We start from the raw sequence: 20247 nt of genomic DNA, 5'->3' as shown, positions 1-20247 counted from the left end.
GCATTTAGTTTTACTAGTGTTTAAGAGCAGTTGGAGGCTACTGAAGGAGTGTTGTATGGCATTGAAACTCGTTTGGAGGTTTGTTAACACAGTGTCCAATGAAGGGCCAGATGTATACAAAATGGTGTCGTCTGCGTAGAGGTGGATCTGAGAGTCACCAGCAGCAAGAGCGACATCATTGATATACACAGAGAAAGGAGTCGGCCCAAGAATTGAACCCTGTGGCACCCCCATAGAGACTGCCATAGGTCCAGACAACAGGCCCTCCGATTTGACACATTGAACTCTATCTGAGAAGTAGTTGGTGAACCAGGCGAGGCAGTCATTTGAGAGACCAATGCTATTTAGTCTGCCAATAAGAATGCGGTGGTTGACAGAGTCGAAAGCCTTGGCCAGGTCGATGAAGACGGCTGCACAGTACTGTCGATTATCGATCGCGGTTATAATATCGTTTAGGACCTTGAGCGTGGCTGAAGTGCACCCATGACCAGCTCGGAAACCGGATTGTATAGCGGAGAAGGTACGGTGGGATTCGAAATGGTCGGTGATCTGTTTGTTAACTTGGCTTTCAAATACTTTCGAAAGGCAGGGCAGGATGGATATAGGTCTGTAACAGTTTGGATCAAGCGTGTCACCCCCTTTGAAGAGGGGGATGACCGCGGCAGCTTTCCAATCTCTGGGGATCTCAGACGTTACGAAAGAGAGGTTGAACAGGCTAGTAATAGGGGTTGCGACAATTTCGGCGGCTAGTTTTAGAAAGAAAGGGTCTAGATTGTCTAGCCCAGCTGATTTGTAGGGGTCCAGGTTTTGCAGCACTTTCAGAACATCAGCTGTCTGAATTTGTGTGAAGGAGAAGCGGGGGGGGCATGGGCAAGTTGCAGCGGAGGGTGCAGAGTTGGTGGCCGGGATAGTGGTAGCCAGGTGGAAAGAATGGCCAGCCGTAGCAAAATGCTTGTTGAAATTCTCGATTATTGTAGATTTATCGGTGGTGATAGTGTTTCCTAGCCTCAGTGCATTGGGCAGCTGGGAGGAAGTGCTCTTATTCTCCATGGACTTTACAGTGTCCCAAAACTTTTTGGAGTTAGTGCTACAGGAAGCAAATTTCTGTTTGAAAAAGTTAGCCTTTGCTTTCCTGACTGCTTGTGTATATTTTTGCTGTGGATCTTGTGAGGAAACCTCTGGAACAGTAGAAACGCATTCTCTGGAGTGATGAATCACGCTTCACCATCTGGCAGTCCGACGGACGAATCTGGATTTGGCGAATGCCAGGAGAACGCTACCTGCCCCTGTGCCAACTGTAAAGTTTGGTGGAGGAGGAATAATGGTCTGGGGCTGTTTTTCATTGTTCAGGCAAGGCCCCTTAGTTCCAGTGAAGTAAAATCTTAACGCTACAGCATACAGTAACATTCTAGACAATTTTGTGCTTCCAACTTTGTGGCAACAGTTTAGGCCCTTTCCTGTTTCAGCATGACAATGCCCCCGTGCACAAATGGAGGTCCATACAGAAATGGTTTGTCGAGATCGGTGTGGAAGAACTTGACTGAATTGACAGAGACCTGACCTCAACCCCATCGAACACCTTTGGGATGAATTGGAACGCCGACTGCCAGCCAGGTCTAATCGCCCAACATCAGTGCCCGACCTCACTAATGCTCTTGTGGCTGAATGGAAGCAAGTCCCCGCAGCAATGTTCCAACATCTAGTGGAAAGCCTTCCCAGAAGAGTGGAAGCTGTTATAGCAGCAAAGGGTTGACCAACTCCATATTAATGCTCATGATTTTGGAATGAGATGTTCGACGAGCAGGTGTCCACATACTTTTGGTCATGTAGTGTATGTGAATGGTCTCCCGAGTGGCGCAGTGGTCTAAGGCACTGCATCGCAGTGCTAGCTGTGCCACTAGAGATCCTGGTTCGAATCCAGGCTCTGTCGTAGCCGGCCGCGACCGGGAGACCCATGGGGCGGCGTGCAATTGGCCCAGCGTCGTCCAGGGTAGGGGAGGGAATGGCCGGCAGGGATGTAGCTCAGTTGATAGAGCATGGCATTTGCAACGTCAGGGTTGTGGGTTCGATTTCCACAGGGGGTATGAAAAAAAAAATATGTATGCACTAATTTTAAGTCGCTCTGGATAAGAGCGTCTGCTAAATGACTAAAATGTAAATGTAATGTAAATGAATGGTGTGTATAGACAGTATGGACAGTATGTGAATATAAAATGTGTGTATAACAGTAGTTATATAGGATGAGCCATGACTACAATACAGTATATACATATAAAGTGGGTAAAACAGTAGGTAAACATTATTGAAATAACCAGTGTTCTCTTAAGGTGCAGGGTAGAGTACCGGGTGGTAGCCGGCTAGTGACATTGTCTGAGGTTCAGGGCAGGGTACTGGGCGGAGGCCGGCTAGTAGTGACTGTCTGATGGCCTGGAGATAGAAGCTGTTTATCAGTCTCTCTGTACAAGCTTTGATGCACCTGTACTGTCTCCGCCTTCTAGATGGTAGCGGGGTGAACAGGCTGTGGCTCGGGTGGCTGAGGTCCTTGATGATCTTCTTGGTCTTCCTGTGATACCGGGTGCTGTAGATGTCCTGGAGGGCAGGCAGCGTGCCCCCGGTGATGCGTTGGGCTGACCACACTACTCTCTGAGGAGCCCTGCGGTTGCGAACGGTGCAATTGTCCCATAGAGGTGCTGAGCTTGCACTCCTGTGAGGCCTCCGTGTTGAGGATCAGCGTGGCAGAGGTGTTGCTGCCTACTTTCACCACTTGGGGTCAGCCCGTCAGGAAGTCCAGGACCCAGTTGCACAGGGAGGGGTTCAGACCAAGGGCCCTGAGCTTTGTGATGAGCTGTTGGGGCAGTATGCAAACTGTAGTGAGTCTACGGTGTCAGGTAAGATTGAGGTGATATGGTCCTTAACTAGCCTCTCAAAGCACTTCATGATTGCACAAGTTAGTGCAACGGGGTAATAGTCATTTAGTTCAGTTACCTTCGCTCTCTTGGGTACAGGAACGATGGTGGACATCTTGAAGCAAGTGGGGACAACAGACTCGGGTAGTATACTCATACTATATGCAACTTTCTAAAAATACCTATTTCTTTCACTCTTATTAATAGAGTTCATTCTGATATTGACTTGGCCATTGAGATAGTACTGCTGTGATTCCCAGTCCTGAGTTCACCGTCCTGTGTTTGTATATCATTGCTTGCTGGTAGTTAGTGGTAGGCTAGTATTTCTCAGAAACAGATTACCTCTGTCCTGCTCTTCCAGCCAATAGAGAACTTTTTAGTGAATTAAATAGAAATATTTTCGCTCAACACTAGCACACCATAAAGCAGCACATGCTGAACAGGGGTGAGGATGGAATTCCAGCTGGAGGTCAACTTATGATCCATAGCTCAATCATACGTTGTAAGTTATCATTGAGGCATAAAGCATCAATATTCACATTGTAATATTGCACCTTATTTTTATGTATTTTTTATGATATGGCAAAATCCATAGGATAACTTGTGTGTGTACTTCAAATCAAATCAAATCAAATTTTATTGGTCACATGCGCCGAATACAACAGGTGCAGACATTGCAGTGAAATGCTTACTTACAGCCCTTAACCAACAGTGCATTTATTTTAAACAAAAAAGTAAGAATAAAACAACAACAACAAAAAGTGTTGAGAAAAAAAGAGCAGAAGTAAAATAAAGTGACAGTAGGGAGGCTATATATACAGGGGGGTACCGTTGCAGAGTCAATGTGCGGGGGCACCGGCTAGTTGAGATAGTTGAGGTAATATGTACATGTGGGTAGAGTTAAAGTGACTATGCATAAATACTTAACAGAGTAGCAGCAGCGTAAAAAGGATGGGGTGGGGGGGCAGTACAAATAGTCCGGGTAGCCATGATTAGCTGTTCAGGAGTCTTATGGCTTGGGGGTAGAAGCTGTTGAGAAGTCTTTTGGACCTAGACTTGGCACTCCGGTACCGCTTGCCGTGCGGTAGCAGAGAGAACAGTCTATGACTAGGGTGGCTGGAGTCTTTGACAATTTTGAGGGCCTTCCTCTGACACCGCCTGGTATAGAGGTCCTGGATGGCAGGAAGCTTTGCCCCAGTGATGTACTGGGCCGTACGCACTACCCTCTGTAGTGCCTTGCGGTCAGAGGCCAAGCAGTTGCCATACCAGGCGGTGATGCAACCAGTCAGGATGCTCTCGATGGTGCAGCTGTAGAATTTTTTATAATACAGAAGTGAGATGTGAACTGTCTGTCTGAGAAGGTTTGCCGGTAATGGCAGCCAGTCATACTGGTTGTCTGATTAAGCGCATTCATTGTGATTAATCAGTGTTCTTCCCAGTAGATGTAACAGTGTGGTAGAGCAGCACTGTCTATCAGGGTTATAATTAGCAGACTGTGAAGACGTTAGAAAGGGAAGGAGAAGGAAGGCCAGGCACAGTCTGGGTGTCCAAATGCTACTGTGCTCTGGAGGAGGAAGTAATGGGATTGGAAGGACGTCAGGATTAGACATCATCAGCTTGGTGACAATGAATGAGTCATCCACTGACAGTCTGACTCCACCGGGTCTGCACTGTGCTAAAGACTGACTTCCTGTATCCTCGATGACAGTCCTGTAGTGTGGTTGGTTATGGTTGTGTCTGAAATGGCCCCATTATAGAGTGACTTCCTCTGTGACTGTTCTCTTGCTGTGTGTGCTGGGCTGGGTGATGTATCTGACCTATTTGTATAGGCAAAAAAAGACTACACCTGGAGCCGAAAATGCCTGCGAAATAATATATATGCCATTTAGCAGACGCTTTTATCCAAAGCAACTTACAGTCATGTGTGCATACATTTTTACGTATGGGTGGTCCCAGGGATCAAACTCACTACCCTGGCGTTACAAGCGCCATGCTCTACCAATTGAGCTACAGAGGACCAGAGGAATGATACATTCCAAGGTCTATATAGAGATGCTTCCTCTTTGCCCAGTATGGCCGGGTGTACCTAAGGACCAGAGCTGAGAAACAGTGAAGTGTGCTAATGTGCGTTTAGTGTTGTTTGCCCAGCCGGAGAGTGTTTGCAGAACTCTGAGCCCCATCATCCCTCTTTTTATAAACCAGTAACCACAGATGATCTATGGTTATAGGGGAGAAGAACCAGGCTTGTTCTTCATAAACTACTGTGTGAATATTTCTACCCCCTTGGGTTTTAAGGGTGTGGGACAGGTATGATCACCCACTGTAATTTGTTGTCTGCAAAATGTGTACAAAATATCCTTCTCCTTGGTTCTCTCCTAACACTAGCTAACTTCCTGAATTAACGGAATCGGAAATTAAATTTACTCCAACCCTGCTTTAAAGAGATTCCTCCGACTGTTCTTGAGTGAATTTCAGATTCACCATGTGACTGTGGCTGTAGTCCTACACCTATGCACTTTCACCTCACCGTAAATCAACCTTAAACAAACTAAATACAACCTGACATTATCAGACACACACACACACACACATATATATATATATATATATATATATATATATATGCTGATTTTGTACGTTTGCCCACTGACAAAGACATGATCAGTCTATAATTTTAATGGTAGGTTTATTTGAACAGTGAGAGACAGAATAACAACAACAAAATCCAGAAAAATGCATGTCAAAAATGTTATAAATTGATTTGCATTTTAATGAGGGAAATAAGTATTTGACCCCTCTGCAAAATATGACTTAGGACTTGGTGGCAAAACCCTTGTTGGCAATCACAGAGGTCAGATGTTTCTTGTAGTTGGCCACCAGGTTTGCACACATCTCACGAGGGATTTTGTCCCACTCCTCTTTGTAGATCTTCTCCAAGTCATTAAGGTTTTGAGGCTGACGTTTGGCAACTCGAACCTTCAGCTCCCTCCACAGATTTTCTATGGGATGAAGGTCTAGAGACTGGCTAGGCCACTCCAGGACCTTAATGTGCTTCTTCTTGAGCCACTCCTTTATTGCCTTGGCCGTGTGTTTTGGGTCATTGTCATGCTGGAATACCCATCCACGACCCATTTTCAATGCCCTGGCTGAGGGAAGGAGGTTCTCACCCAAGATTTGACGGTACATGGCCCCGTCCATCGTCCCTTTGATGCAGTGAAGTTGTCCTGTCCCCTTAGCAGAAAAACACCCCCAAAGCATAATGTTTCCACCTCCATGTTTGACGGTGGGGATGGTGTTCTTGGGGTCATAGGCAGCATTCCTCCTCCTCCAAACACGGCGAGTTGAGTTGATGCCAAAGAGCTCGATTTTGGTCTCATCTGACCACAACACTTTCACCCAGTTCTCCTCTGAATCATTCAGATGTTCATTGGCAAACTTCAGACAGGCCTGTATATGTGCTTTCTTGAGCAGGGGGACCTTGCGGGCGCTGCAGGATTTCAGTCCTTCACGGCGTAGTGTGTTACCAATTGTTTTCTTGGTGACTATGGTCACAGCTGCCTTGAGATCATTGACAAGATCCTCCCGTGTAGTTCTGGGATGATTCCTCACCGTTCTCATGATCATTGCAACTCCACGAGGTGAGATCTTGCATGGAGCCCCAGGCCGAGGGAGATTGACAGTTCTTTAGTGTTTCTTCCATTTGCGAATAATCGCAGCAACTGTTGTCACCTTCTCACCAAGCTGCTTGGCGATGGTCTTGTAGCCCATTCCAGCCTTGTGTAGGTCTACAATCTTGTCCCTGACATCCTTGGAGAGCTCTTTGGTCTTGGCCATGGTGGAGAGTTTGGAATCTGATTGATTGATTGCTTCTGTGGACAGGTGTCTTTTATACAGGTAACAAACTTAGATTAGGAGCACTCTCTTTAAGAGTGTGCTCCTAATCTCAGCTCGTTACCTGTATAAAAGACACCTGGGAGCCAGAAATCTTTCTGATTGAGAGGGGGTCAAATACTTATTTCCCTCATTTAAAATGCAAATCAATTTATAACATTTTTGACATGCGTTTTTCTGGATTTTTGTTGTTGTTATTCTGTCTCTCACTGTTCAAATAAACCTACCATTAAAATTATAGACGGATCGTTTCTTTGTCAGTGGGAAAACGTACAAAATCAGCAGGGGATCAAATACTTTTTTCCCTCACTGTGTGTGTGTGTATATATATATATATATATATATATATATATATATACACACACACACAGTCAAGTCAAGGCTGTGAAAGATTTTGCAGGACATGGTAATTGAATGTCTCAACAGAAGTCGTGTGGTGGTTACCTCAGAAACCAGACTACATTAAAACATCAGTCCTCTACTCTCCCATTCTCCCCTGTGGATTAACTCTAACCAGCAGGAGGTGAGACCTCTCTGATGAGGTTGCTCATCTTTCCTCTGAGTGAAGTGTTAATTTGGTATTCCACTCTAACCACACGTCTACATGTCTCTGATAACAGAATGTAGGAGATGTGGAGGAGATGCAACACTAGTTTGGCCAGCATGAGGTGTAAAAACGATCACTGGTCAACTCCACCTGGCTGTGGTCTGACCTGGGCCACGTTCAGTAGGCAAACGTTGTAGAACTTTGCAGAAAGAGATGTCATGAATAGCGCTGAAATTCAGGGCATCAATGTTGTTGAGAAAAGTAGCTAAACTTTTCTAGTTCTCGATGGCTAACGTTATATATTTCAATAAACGGCGCAGTAGAAAGGATTATCAACACATACTGAGCGGCTCACTTTATAAACAGAAGCATGCTACATGGCAGACCAATCCAAACTCATCTCCCGGCATGTCTAGCCCATCCCATTATCTCAACCAATCATGGCTAGTGGGAAGGTTCCTGTCTTTTTCCATGGCTAAACCAACTAGGCTCGTAATTTAACAATTGTATTAGTATTTACGGATGGAATACAAGTTTGTTATTAAGGCACATGAAAGTTCACCTGTTCCAGAAGGCATTTCTGCCTAAAAATGCATTTTGATAAAACATTTATGTTTACGTTCAAATGCCTCTCCTGTGAAGTAGTGACGTGTGACATATGCCTAGTTTCCTGAAACGAGTCACAAATGTCTTCTTCTTGTCTGTTGTGTGTTCACCAGTGGGAGTGTGCATGGTTCATCATCTTGTGCAGCACCTTCTCCCTGCTCCTCTTCTGGGCTTACTTCTGGTTGGAGGCCCACAATGACTACAACCAATTCAACTGGTGAGTGGGACAGTTAGTCCTTACCAGAGAGACTGTGAGCTGAGTTTGCAACATTGTTTCTGTCCCTCATAAGCACTCTCTCTTTTGAGCAGCTATCAATGAGTAATTGAATGTGTGCATATTTCAATATCTCCTAGAAGGGCTGGTCTGTTTCATCCTCTTCTTATCAAGGCATTGGTTCACCTTCCCCACCCTCTGTCGCTCATCCTCAGGTTACTATACAACCGTTCTGGGGAATGGAAGGACGGGACTGTCCCCATTCTAGCAACCACCGCAGTTGGCTTTAGTTACATTACATTTTTAATGGTGAGTGAGTTACCCATCTTTGGTTGTATGCCTATACACACAGTAAAGCACATGTTGCTGCAGCAGCTTCAGTAAGATCTAACTTGATTGTGGCTCTGTTCGTTTCCAGATTTTAGCACTTTGTCATATTTTACTGGGACAGCAGCTGAACCTCTACTGGATCCACAAGGTAGGCCTCCAAATGAACTCTGACCTACGGAAATTACTGTTAGCCCTGCATAGGAATGTGTAGAACAAATCAAACTGTTGATATGTTTTTTACCCCAGGTTGCTGTGTTGGCTGCCTTGATCATCACTGTCAGTGGCGTGGTCTCCATCGATGACGTGTGGGGGAATGAATGGGACATCATCTTCATATCTCTACAGGTCTACATCTCTATTTGTCTGCGTTTCTCTATTGGTATTTTTGGTAGATGTTGATGTTTGTGTGTAAACAAGGTTATAAAACTCCTGTCTTCCTGTGTTGTAATTCAGTCCACAGGGCCTTTCCTGCACATAGGAGCTCTGGCTGCCGTCACAGCGCTGGGCTGGCTAGTTGCTGAACATGTGGTCCGTGCAGAAAGAACCAGTAAGTGTTGTATTGGCTTTTGATTGGCTTTCACTGTAACTCTGATCACTGTAACCAATATTATACATATTACATTACATCATAATTATTATAATTGTTAACCATTATAACCATCAAGATGTTTGATAACTAACAATAACTGCAGCAGCAGTCAGAAATCTGTGAGACCTAATGTCCTCACTCTGTGGTCTTCATCCTTCCCAGAGTTCCATATGATAGTGCTGCTGGTTTACCTGAGTGTCCTGCTGGCCCTCTACATGGCTCCCCTCGCCATCTCCTCACCCTGCATCATGGACAAGAACAGCCTCAAATCTCGACCTCACGTCATTGGACGACGGGGAGCGCCAATGGTAAGTCAATAGCCCCCTACAGAAACATCCCTGTGGCTCTACCCTCTAGCCACATCATGTAGATCATAAATAATTAAATAGGTATAAGTGATAATGGTGGCTGGAGTTCATAATCACATTCAATTTGAGAGCTGTTCTGCTTCAGGGTATTGAATGTACTGAATGTCTTGGAGACCCAATAAAGAGCCACATTAGCGAACACGATTTACTTGTTGGACAATGAAACAGTTAATTGGATAGGTAGCGTTCACACTCAGGTTAAAACAGGTCTGCTTTGTGACATGCACTGACTGTAATGCCCTGACCTGGTAATGAGTACAGGCTATGTAGGGCCAGACAAACAGCATTGGTCCAGTCAGTGTATAACCTAGTCTATTGACGCATACAAATAAATAATCCCCATCAAAATCCGTCAGTTTAAGCTAAATATATATTTTTGCATGGGCTGGGTCTCAATCGACCGCATCCACCTATGTCACCCTTTCGCATCTGTGGTGGAAAGTGGCAGAGCTACAACGCTGTTTGTCAGACAAGGAGCCATCCCGAAAATTGGTCTTCTCACGAAAACCACTCTATAGAAAGGGGAGACTCTTTCGAACACAATGGTTTTCTCAGTTTTGACCCCCACAAGTGTCACGGGACTCGTCTAAAGGTAACCCATACAAATGAATGGAGGTAGTTTTGTGCCAACAAAAATAAGGGGCAAAATATGTGTAAAAAAAATACAAAAATATTTCCTGAGATATAGATATAGGACAGACACTTCAAAACCTTAATCCTTGTGATTAATTTTTTGACTGTCTTTTTTGCCATTTATGAATGTGTTATTCAATTTGTTTCTATGGGCTTATAGTATTGTATTAAAGGCCAAATTCAATGTTTTATAAAAAATGTGTATATATATTTTTTTATACCTAAAGGGGTCCTAAAATTGTAGATCAAATATTTAAATGATCCATGGTATGACCTTCTTAAAACAATTCCATATTTCGTCCCCCCCCCCTAGGATTGTAGATGGTTTATAATAATTATAATAATATGCCATTTAGCAGACGCTTTTATCCAAAGCGACTTACAGTCATGTGTGCATACATTTTTTTGTGTATGGGTGGTCCCGGGGATCGAACCCACTACCTTGGCGTTACAAGCGCCGTACTGTTGGTAGGGAACACAATAAATTGTCCTGTCCTGGTGCAGTTGGGTAAGTAAATATTGTTCCAGATGACTTGCTTTAAACAAATACACACTCACACTGTAGCCCAGACACACACTCTGCCTGCCTGCCTGTCTGCCTGCCTTCAAATCACAAACACACACTTCACCTAGCCTTTTACAGCCTGTCAGGGCTTGCCTCTATTGACTCCTGCTGTGGGTGATATGGTAGCTGTCTGTGGAAGGAGACAGGAGACCAGTGCCTGAAAGCTGCTTCCCAAAGGACAAGACAGATCCATGATTCTATCTTTCTATGAGCTTTATTCTACAAACTCAGACAAGGACCTCTTCCCTCAGGAGAAATCAAAGGATCAATATATTCAGAAGTGGATTAGTTTGTCTAACATTGTAAGGCTATAGTAGGTTTGAGTTGTGGTGTAGATACCTATCTTTGTCACAGAGAGCGAGGTTCAGTTTCATTGAAACGATGATGTCAGAGGTGTACTGCTGTAAACTCCTCTCTGTTTAAGTAAACGTGCCTCTCTGACATCCACTTGCTAGAAAGATCAATGGCTTTTTTAGAGGTCTCACCAACCTCACCATTTGTACAATGTTTAAAAAGCTCATAATAAAAGATAACTCCCGCACATACAATTGCCTCTTTTGCTGACCTTTTACCTATTTATTAAAAGACTGAAATAATAATGCCATCCCACCACTAGATCAAATGACCACTGTCAGATTCTAACAACCCATAATAACCCATTATACCTCTCTCTGTCTGTCCCTCTGTTTGTGTGTCCTGTGCTGTAGCTGGCTCCAGAGAACACCCTGATGTCCTTCAACAAGGCCCTGCAGCAGGGGGTCAGCTCCCTGGAGGCCGACGTCACCGTCAGGTAACCAACCATGCTCTACCAGCCAATAACCTAACCCCACCCCACCCTACCACCTCAATGTTAGGAGCAATGAGTTCTCTACAGTAGACTGGTAACGACAGGTGGGCCTTTCTGTACTGAATCTATAGCAACACTCTCAGGGTTTTAAAGGTTAGGGAGCAAATCTAAAGAGCCCCATTCTGTCCCTGCCTTTGACATAGTCAACATGTTTTAAGACCATTTTAATCTCACATCCATTCCTTTTCAATGCATTAATAGGCCATTTATTACAGGCCCTTTGTTTTTACTTCAATTGCCATAGAAACATATTCTTTATTTATGAAAGCAGTGACATAAGTGTGAATGACATAAGTGTTGCTGGTTCAGTGATGTAAGTCTTTGGTCCCACCTCTCCCCTCCAGTCTGGACGGGGTGCCCTTCCTGATGCGAGACCGCACCTTGAAAAGGACCACTGACATTGCCAAGGTCTTTCCAGACAAGCAGCACGAGGACGCGTCTCTCTTCAACTGGACAGAGATTCGCTCTCTAAATGCGGGGCAGTGGTTTTTGGAGGTACCTTTCTCTCTTTTTCTCTCTCTCTCTTTCTCTCTCGCTCAGTATCTATGACTATCTCTTTCTCCTTGTATTGCTCTTTCTCTTTGTCGCTCCCCTTCTCTAGTCTACCCCTCCCTCTCCCCACACCGAGACGATTTTAGAATGGATCTTTTTTTGCATCACCTCATCAAATAAAATACCTCTATCCCCTCTCTGTCTCTCCAGAGCGACCCCTACTGGACTGTTGGGTCTCTGACAGGGAGGGACCGGAACCGGATAGGGAACCTGACAGTGTGTAGCCTGGTAGAGATGTTGCGTCTGGCCGCCAGGGCCAACCGCTCAGCCCTGTTGTACCTCCGCAGACCTCCCCCAGAACACCCACACTACAAAACCTGGATCATGGACACCCTGTGGGCCGTCCAGAGGTCTGGGATATCACAGAAGAGAGTGAGGAGGACTCTGTTTATGTATCTCACTGAATCCTTATTAGTAACATTGGTAGATAAGTGTGAATCAAAAAGTAGGTCCAGTCTCTAACCCTGTGTCTTGTGCCCTATGGTTCTTTAGGTGACGTGGACCCCGGACACAGACAGGGGCCGTGTCAGGGGGCTGCAGCAGACCTCCTTGGAGAAGCTGTCAGTGGAGGAGCTCAGACACAGAGGCATCAGCAGCCTCACCCTGCGCTACTCACAGGCCAGCAACAAGGACATTCAGTAAGACATACCTACTCTTACTCTCAAACATCCACAATCTTAACTGGACATGCCCCAATAATCTTATCTGGGAGGTCCACAAATGTTATCTAAATCTCTAACCTCACCCTGCATTACTCACAGAACAGCATGTCCTATAACTATTTGTCTTTGTAGGGAATTCTTGGCGAACAACATGAGTGTGACGGTGTACCCGGTGAATGAGCCATGGCTCTACTCAGTGCTGTGGTGCAGCGGGGTGTCTGCTGTCTCATCTGACACCGCTCAGGTCCTCCGCAAGGTGCCTTACCCCATCTGGCTTATGGTAAGCAGCTCCGCCTTCACCACTTCTATGTGAAGTTTGACTATATATATGTATACAGTACCAGTCAAAAGTTTGGACACACCTACTCATTCAAAGGTTTTTCTTTATTTGTGCTATTTTCTACATTGTAGAATAATAGTGAAGACATCAAAACTATGAAATAACACTCTTGGCATTCTCTGAACCAGCTTCATGAGAAATGCTTTTCCACCGGTCTTGAAGGAGTTCCCACATATGCTGAGCACTTGTTGGCTGCTTTTCCTTCACTCTGCGGTCTAACTCATCCCAAACAATCTCAATTGGGTTGAGGTCTGGTGATTGTGGAGGTCAGGTCATCTGATGCAGCACCATCACTCTCCTTCTTGGTCAAATAGCCTTTACACAGCCTGGAGGTGTGTTTTGGGTCGTTGTCCTGTTGAAAAACAAATGATAGTCCCACTAAGAGCAAACCAGATGAGATGGTGTATCGCTGCAGAATGCTGTGGTAGTCATGCTGTTTAAGTGTGCCTTGAATTCTAAATAAATCACAGACAGTGTCACCAGTAAAGCACCATCACACCTCCTCCTCCATGCTCCACGGTGGGAACCACACATGCGGAGATCATCCGTTCCCCTACTCTGCGTCTCACAAAGACACGGCGTTTGGAACCAAAAATCTCAAATTTGGACTCATCAGACCAAAGGACAGATTTCTACCAGTCTAATGTCCATTGCTCGTGTTTCTTGGCCCAAGCAAGTCTCTTCTTCTTACTGGTGTCCTTTATTAGTGGTTTCTTTGCAGCAATTGGACCATGAAGGCCTGATTCATGCAGTCTCCTCTGAAAATGTCTGTTATTTGAACTCTGTGAATAATTTATTTGGGCTGCAATATAAGGTGCCGTTAACTAATGAACTTATCCTCTGCAGCAGAGGTAACTCTGGGACTTCCTTTCCTGTGACGGTCCTCATGAGAGCCAGTTTTATCATAGCGCTTGATGGTTTTTGCGACTGCACTTGAAGAAACTTTCAAAGTTCTTGACATTTTCCGAATTGACTGACCTTCATGTCTTAGTAATGGACTGTGGTTTCTCTTTGCTTATCTGAGCTGTTCTTGCCATAATATGGACTTGGTCTTTTACCAAATAGGGCTATCTTCTGTATACCACCCCTACCTTGTGTCATGACTCTCTCCTTGATGAGGATCAAAGGTGCCAGATCAGCTTGGCAAATGGCTGACAGATAGCCAGACCCCCCCTCTCTCCCACAGGAGAGGAGAAGAGGGAGTTGGGCCGGTTTTATGACTTAACAGCTGGTCATAAATAGTTTGCAGAAAAGGACTCCTTTTGGTCTCTAGTATGGGAAGAAATAAATATCTTTGTTACAGAGAGACTCTTGCCGCCTAAAATCTCTAACGTCAAAAGATTGGACATTGGAACATTATTCCTGACCTCCAAATGTTTGGCATGGTTGGTGGGGATCTATTGTTTATTATTTTGTGATGTCATTTAAGGATGGTGTCAATAAATAACTGTAACTCGGAAAGTGTATATATTCTATCTATCAAGTTTACATCTAAATGTTGTATAAAATATATGATTAAGTATGAGAGTATTTTGGTGAAGATAGGAATGTGATTTTAGTCTTCTAATGAGATAATAGTTTTTCACATATCCTTTGCACAGTAATTAGCCACGCCCCAAGTGCCATCAGAGATCGTGTCAGCAAGTAGGAACGCCCCTTTTACCCAGAGGCCATAAAAAGCCTTGAAAAACAAATCAACCTTTAGACCAGGAAGCGTGGAGCTATGGCTACATGGCTTAAAATGGTTGACACTCTACAGACAAGAAAACGTGAGATGGTAGTCCATACGTTTGAAATGGAGAAACTCTGAAACTCTCAATCTCTACACGAGAAGAAGACCACGCAATAGACCTTATCATATCAGTCTGCAGCTGTACAAGTATCTAGAACTTTCACTAAAGACACGAGTTGGGAAGGACAATCCCTCTCCGGCAACCGTTGGTACATCTGAAGTATCTATTCTAACGAACACTCCACTCGAAGACAAGCCGAGTCTCAACGAAGTGGGATAGGACACTCAAACCACTTTTTGAGAAAGTGGTTCAACAGAGAGATGACAATCAAGGACAGCTACGCGTAAATATGCATTGCATTACTTATCCAAATGTAACAACTATAAGTTGAATCTCTGTCTCTCCCTTTCACTCTCTTTCTATTGATCCCTCCTTCCCCTAACCAAGCAGTCATACTATTGTTAATCCAGTCCACTAGGGACCTGCTTTCATTGTATTAAGTTAGTAATCAATAACCTACAGTGGCTTGCGAAAGTATTCACTCCCCTTGGCATGTTTCCTATTTTGTTGCCTTACAACCTGGAATTAAAATAGATTTTTTTTGGGTTTGTATCATTTGATTTACATAACATGCCTACCACTTTGAAGATGCAAAATATTTTTATTGTGAAACAAACAAGAAATAACTATTCATGCATAGCTATTCACCCCCCAAAGTCAATACTTTGTAGAGCCACTTTTTGCAGCAATTACAGCTGCAAGTCTCTTGGGGTATGTCTCTCTAAACTTGGCACATCTAGCCACTGGGATTTTTGCCCATTCTTCAAGGCAAAACTGCTCCAGCTCCTGGAAGTTGGATGGGTTCCGCTGATGTACAGCAATCTTTAAGTCATACAACAGATTCTCAATTGGATTGAGATCTGGGCTTTGACTAGGCCATTCCAAGACATTTAAATGTTTCCCTGCCGATGAAAAACATCCCCACAGCATGATGCTGCCACCACCATGCTTCACTGTGGGGATGGTGTTCTCGGGGTGATGAGAGGTGTTGGGTTTGCGCCAGACATAGCGTTTTCCTTGATGGCCAAAAAGCTCAATTTTAGTCTCATCTGACCAGAGTACCTTCTTCCATATGTTTGGGGAGTCTCCCACATGCCTTTTGTCGAACACCAAACGTGTTTGCTTATTTTTTTCTTTAAGCAATGTTTTTTTTTCTGGCCACTCTTCCGTAAAGCCCAGCTCTGTGGAGTGTACGGCTTAAAGTGGTCCTATGGACAGATACTCCAATCTCCGCTGTGGAGCTTTGCAGCTCCTTCAGGGTTATCTTTGGTCTCTTTGTTGCCTCTCTGATTGATGCCCTCCTTGCCTGGTCCGTGAGTTGTAGTGGGCGGCCCTCTCTTGGCAGGTTTGTTGTGGTGCCATATTCTTTCAATTTTTTAATAATGGATTTAATGGTGCTCCGTGGGATGTTCAAAGTTTCTGATATTTTTTTACAACCCAACCCTGATCTGTACTTCTCCACAACTTTGTCCCTGACCTATTTGGAGAGCTCCTTGGTCTTCATGGTGCCGCTTGCTTGGTGGTGCCCCTTGCTTAGTGGTGTTGCAGACCTTTCAGAACAGGCGTATATATATATACTGAGATCATGTGACAGATCATGTGACACTTAGATTGCACACAGGTGGACTTTATTTAACTATATGTATGAAAATGTATGCACTCACTAACTGTAAGTCGCTCTGGATAAGAGCGTCTGCTAAATGACAATTAGTTGTTTTATTTTTATGTGACTTCTGAAGGTAATTGGTTGCACCAGATCTTATTTAGGATTTCATAGAAAAGGGTGTGAATACATATGCACGCACCACTTTTCTGTTATCTATTTTGTTGAATTTTTTTCATTTCACTTCACCAAATTGGACTAGTTTGTGTATGTCCATTACATGAAATCCAAATAAAAATCCATTTAAATTACAGGTTGAAATGCAACAAAATAGGAAAAACGCCAAGGGGGATGAATACTTTTGCAAGGCACTGTATTCCGTGTGTGTGTGTGTGTGTGTGTTTATGTATTCTGTGTTATTATTTAGTTAGTTAGCAATACACAAATTGGCTTAATTATTTATTGACTAAGGTAAGGGTTCTTGCAGGTTCAAGGCTTATGTGACGTTCAGAATGAGACTGATGAGGTAATTATTTAATAAGTGACTGTTATCGATATATAACATATACAGTGGGGAAAAAAAGTATTTAGTCAGCCACCAATTGTGCAAGTTCTCCCACTTAAAAAGATGAGAGGCCTGTAATTTTCATCATAGGTACACGTCAACTATGACAGACAAATTGAGGAAAAAAAATCCAGAAAATCACATTGTAGGATTTTTAATGAATTTATTTGCAAATTATGGTGGAAAATAAGTATTTGGTCACCTACAAACAAGCACGATTTCTGGCTCTCACAGACCTGTAACTTCTTCTTTAAGAGGCTCCTCTGTCCTCCACTCGTTACCTGTATTAATGGCACCTGTTTTAACTTGTTATCAGTATAAAAGACACCTGTCCACAACCTCAAACAGTCACACTCCAAACTCCACTATGGCCAAGACCAAAGAGTTGTCAAAGGACACCAGAAACAAAATTGTAGACCTGCACCAGGCTGGGAAGACTGAATCAGCAATAGGTAAGCAGCTTGGTTTGAATAAATCAACTGTGGGAGCAATTATTAGGAAATGGAAGACATACAAGACCACTGATAATCTCCCTCGATCTGGGGCTCCACGCAAGATCTCACCCCGTGGGGTCAAAATGATCACAAGAATGGTGAGCAAAAATCCCAGAACCACACGGGGGGACCTAGTGAATGACCTGCAGAGAGCTGGGACCAAAGTAACAAAGCCTACCATCAGTAACACACTACGCCACCAGGGACTCAAATCCTGCAGTGCCAGACGTGTCCCCCTGCTTAAGCCAGTACATGTCCAGGCCCGTCTGAAGTTTGCTAGAGTGCATTTGGATGATCCAGAAGAGGATTGGGAGAATGTCATATGGTCAGATGAAACCAAAATAGAACTTTTTGGTAAAAACTCAACTCGTCGTGTTTGGAGGACAAAGAATGCTGAGTTGCATCCAAAGAACACCATACCTACTGTGAAGCATGGGGGTGGAAACATCATGCTTTGGGGCTGTTTTTCTGCAAAGGGACCAGGAAGAAAAACCTCCTTCCATCAGCAAGGGCATTGAAGATGAAACGTGGCTGGGTCTTTCAGCATGACAATGATCCCAAACCCACCGCCCGGGCAACGAAGGAGTGGCTTCGTAAGAAGCATTTCAAGGTCCTGGAGTGGCCTAGCCAGTCTCCAGATCTCAACCCCATAGAAAATCTTTGGAGGGAGTTGAAAGTCCGTGTTGCCCAGCGACAGCCCCAAAACATCACTGCTCTAGAGGAGATCTGCATGGAGGAATGGGCCAAAATACCAGCAACAGTGTGTGAAAACCTTGTGAAGACTTACAGAAAACGTTTGACCTGTGTCATTGCCAACAAAGGGTATATAACAAAGTATTGAGAAACTTTTGTTATTGACCAAATACTTATTTTCCACCATAATTTGCAAATAAATTCATTAAAAATCCTACAATGTGATTTTCTGGAGAAAACAAATCTCATTTTGTCTGTCATAGTTTACGTGTACCTATGATGAAAATTACAGGCCTCTCTCATCTTTTTAAGTAGGAGAACTTGCACAATTGGTGGCTGACTAAATACTTTTTTCCCCCACTGTATATCTTCTAAGAATTTAATTTGGGAGATGGTAACTCGTTAAACAACTTATTCCGTGGGGCCCCAAATTGCTAATGAGATAATTGTTACATGATTAATTTAATCGAGTGACAATTAAACATAGTTAGTTGATTCGATAAATCAGTCATCACATTAATGCAAGTCACCTCACAACACAACTGATTGGCTCAAACACATTAAGATGGAAAGAAATTTCACAAATTAACTTTTAACAAGGCACAGCTGTTAATTGAAAGGCATTCCAGGTGACTACCTCATGATGCTGGTTGAGAGAATGCCAAGAGTGTGCAAAGCTGTCATCAAGGCAAAGGTTGGCTACTTTGAAGAATCTCAAATATAAAATATATATAGTTTTGATGTCTTCACTATTATTCTACAATGTAGAAAATATTAAAAATAAAGAAAAACCTTTGAATGAGTAGGTGTGTCCAAACTTTTGACTGGTACTGAATATATACAGTTCCTTCGGAAAGTATTCAGACCCCTTGACCTTTTCCACATTTTGTTACGTTACAGGCTTATTCTAAAAATTATTCAATTAATTTTTTCCCTCATCAATCTACACACAATACCCCATAATGACAAAGTGAAAACAGGTTTTTAGAAATGTTTGCAAATGTATTACAAATAAAAAATAGATACCTTATGTACATACAGTGAGAGAAAAAAGTATTTGATCCCCTGCTGATTTTGTACGTTTGCCCACTGACAAAGAAATGATCAGTCTATAATTTTAATGGTACAGTGAGGGGAAAAAAGTATTTGATCCTCTGCTGATTTTGTACCTTTGCCCACTGACAAAGACATGATCAGTCTATAATTTTAATGGTAGGTTTATTTGAACAGTGAGAGACAGAATAACAACAACAAAATCCAGAAAAATGCATGTCAAAAATGTTATAAATTGATTTGCATTTTAATTAGGGAAATAAGTATTTGACCCCTCTGCAAAATATGACTTAGTACTTGGTGGCAAAAACCTTGTTGGCAATCACAGAGGTCAGACGTTTCTTGTAGTTGGCCACCAGGTTTGCACACATCTCAGGAGGGATTTTGTCCCTCTCCTCTTTGCAGATCTTCTCCAAGTCATTAAGGTTTCGAGGCTGACGTTTGGCAACTCGAACCTTCAGCTCCCTCCACAGATTTTCTATGGGATTAAGGTCTGGAGACTGGCTAGGCCACTCCAGGACCTTAATGTGCTTCTTCTTGAGCCACTCCTTTGTTGCCTTGGCCGTGTGTTTTGGGTCATTGTCATGCTGGAATACCCATTTTCAATGCCCTGGCTGAGGTTCTCACCAAAGATTTGATGGTCCATCGTCCCTTTGATGCAGTGAAGTTGTCCTGTCCCCTTAGCAGAAAAACACCCCCAAAGCATAATGTTTCCACCTCCATGTTTGATGGTGGGGATGGTGTTCTTGGGGTCATAGGCATTATTCCTCCTCCTCCAAACACGGCGAGTTGAGTTGATGCCAAAGAGCTCGATTTTGGTCTCATCTGACCACAACACTTTCACCCAGTTCTCCTCTGAATCATTCAGATGTGCATTGGCAAACTTCAGACGGGCCTGTATATGTGCTTTCTTGAGCAGGGGGACCTTGCAGGCGCTGCAGGATTTCAGACCTTCACTGCATAGTGTGTTACCAATTGTTTTCTTGGTGACTATGG

At 43.6% G+C, this 20247-nt stretch overlaps 1 protein-coding gene across 6 annotated transcripts in view; it reads left to right on the top strand.

Moving 5' to 3' along the window:
* LOC311136001 (glycerophosphodiester phosphodiesterase domain-containing protein 5-like) overlaps positions 1-20247 on the top strand; it is a 66219-nt gene that overhangs the window by 35128 nt on the left and 10844 nt on the right. For all 6 annotated transcript variants that reach the window (XM_084170055.1, XM_084170054.1, XM_084170058.1 and 3 more), the window contains 11 exons: positions 8064-8167; positions 8380-8473; positions 8583-8642; positions 8741-8839; positions 8948-9041; positions 9246-9391; positions 11357-11439; positions 11841-11991; positions 12199-12420; positions 12541-12686; positions 12843-12990. In XM_084170055.1, the coding sequence (XP_084026181.1) occupies positions 8064-8167; positions 8380-8473; positions 8583-8642; positions 8741-8839; positions 8948-9041; positions 9246-9391; positions 11357-11439; positions 11841-11991; positions 12199-12420; positions 12541-12686; positions 12843-12990 (1347 nt within the window). The remainder of the gene's footprint in view (positions 1-8063; positions 8168-8379; positions 8474-8582; positions 8643-8740; positions 8840-8947; positions 9042-9245; positions 9392-11356; positions 11440-11840; positions 11992-12198; positions 12421-12540; positions 12687-12842; positions 12991-20247) is intronic.

The sequence above is a fragment of the Coregonus lavaretus genome (assembly GCF_964263955.1).
Source record: "Coregonus lavaretus genome assembly, chromosome: 10".
In the NCBI taxonomy this organism is placed as follows: domain Eukaryota; kingdom Metazoa; phylum Chordata; class Actinopteri; order Salmoniformes; family Salmonidae; genus Coregonus; species Coregonus lavaretus.
The sequence above is the reverse complement of the archived record's forward strand: the minus strand, read 5'-3'. Positions and strand labels throughout refer to the sequence as shown.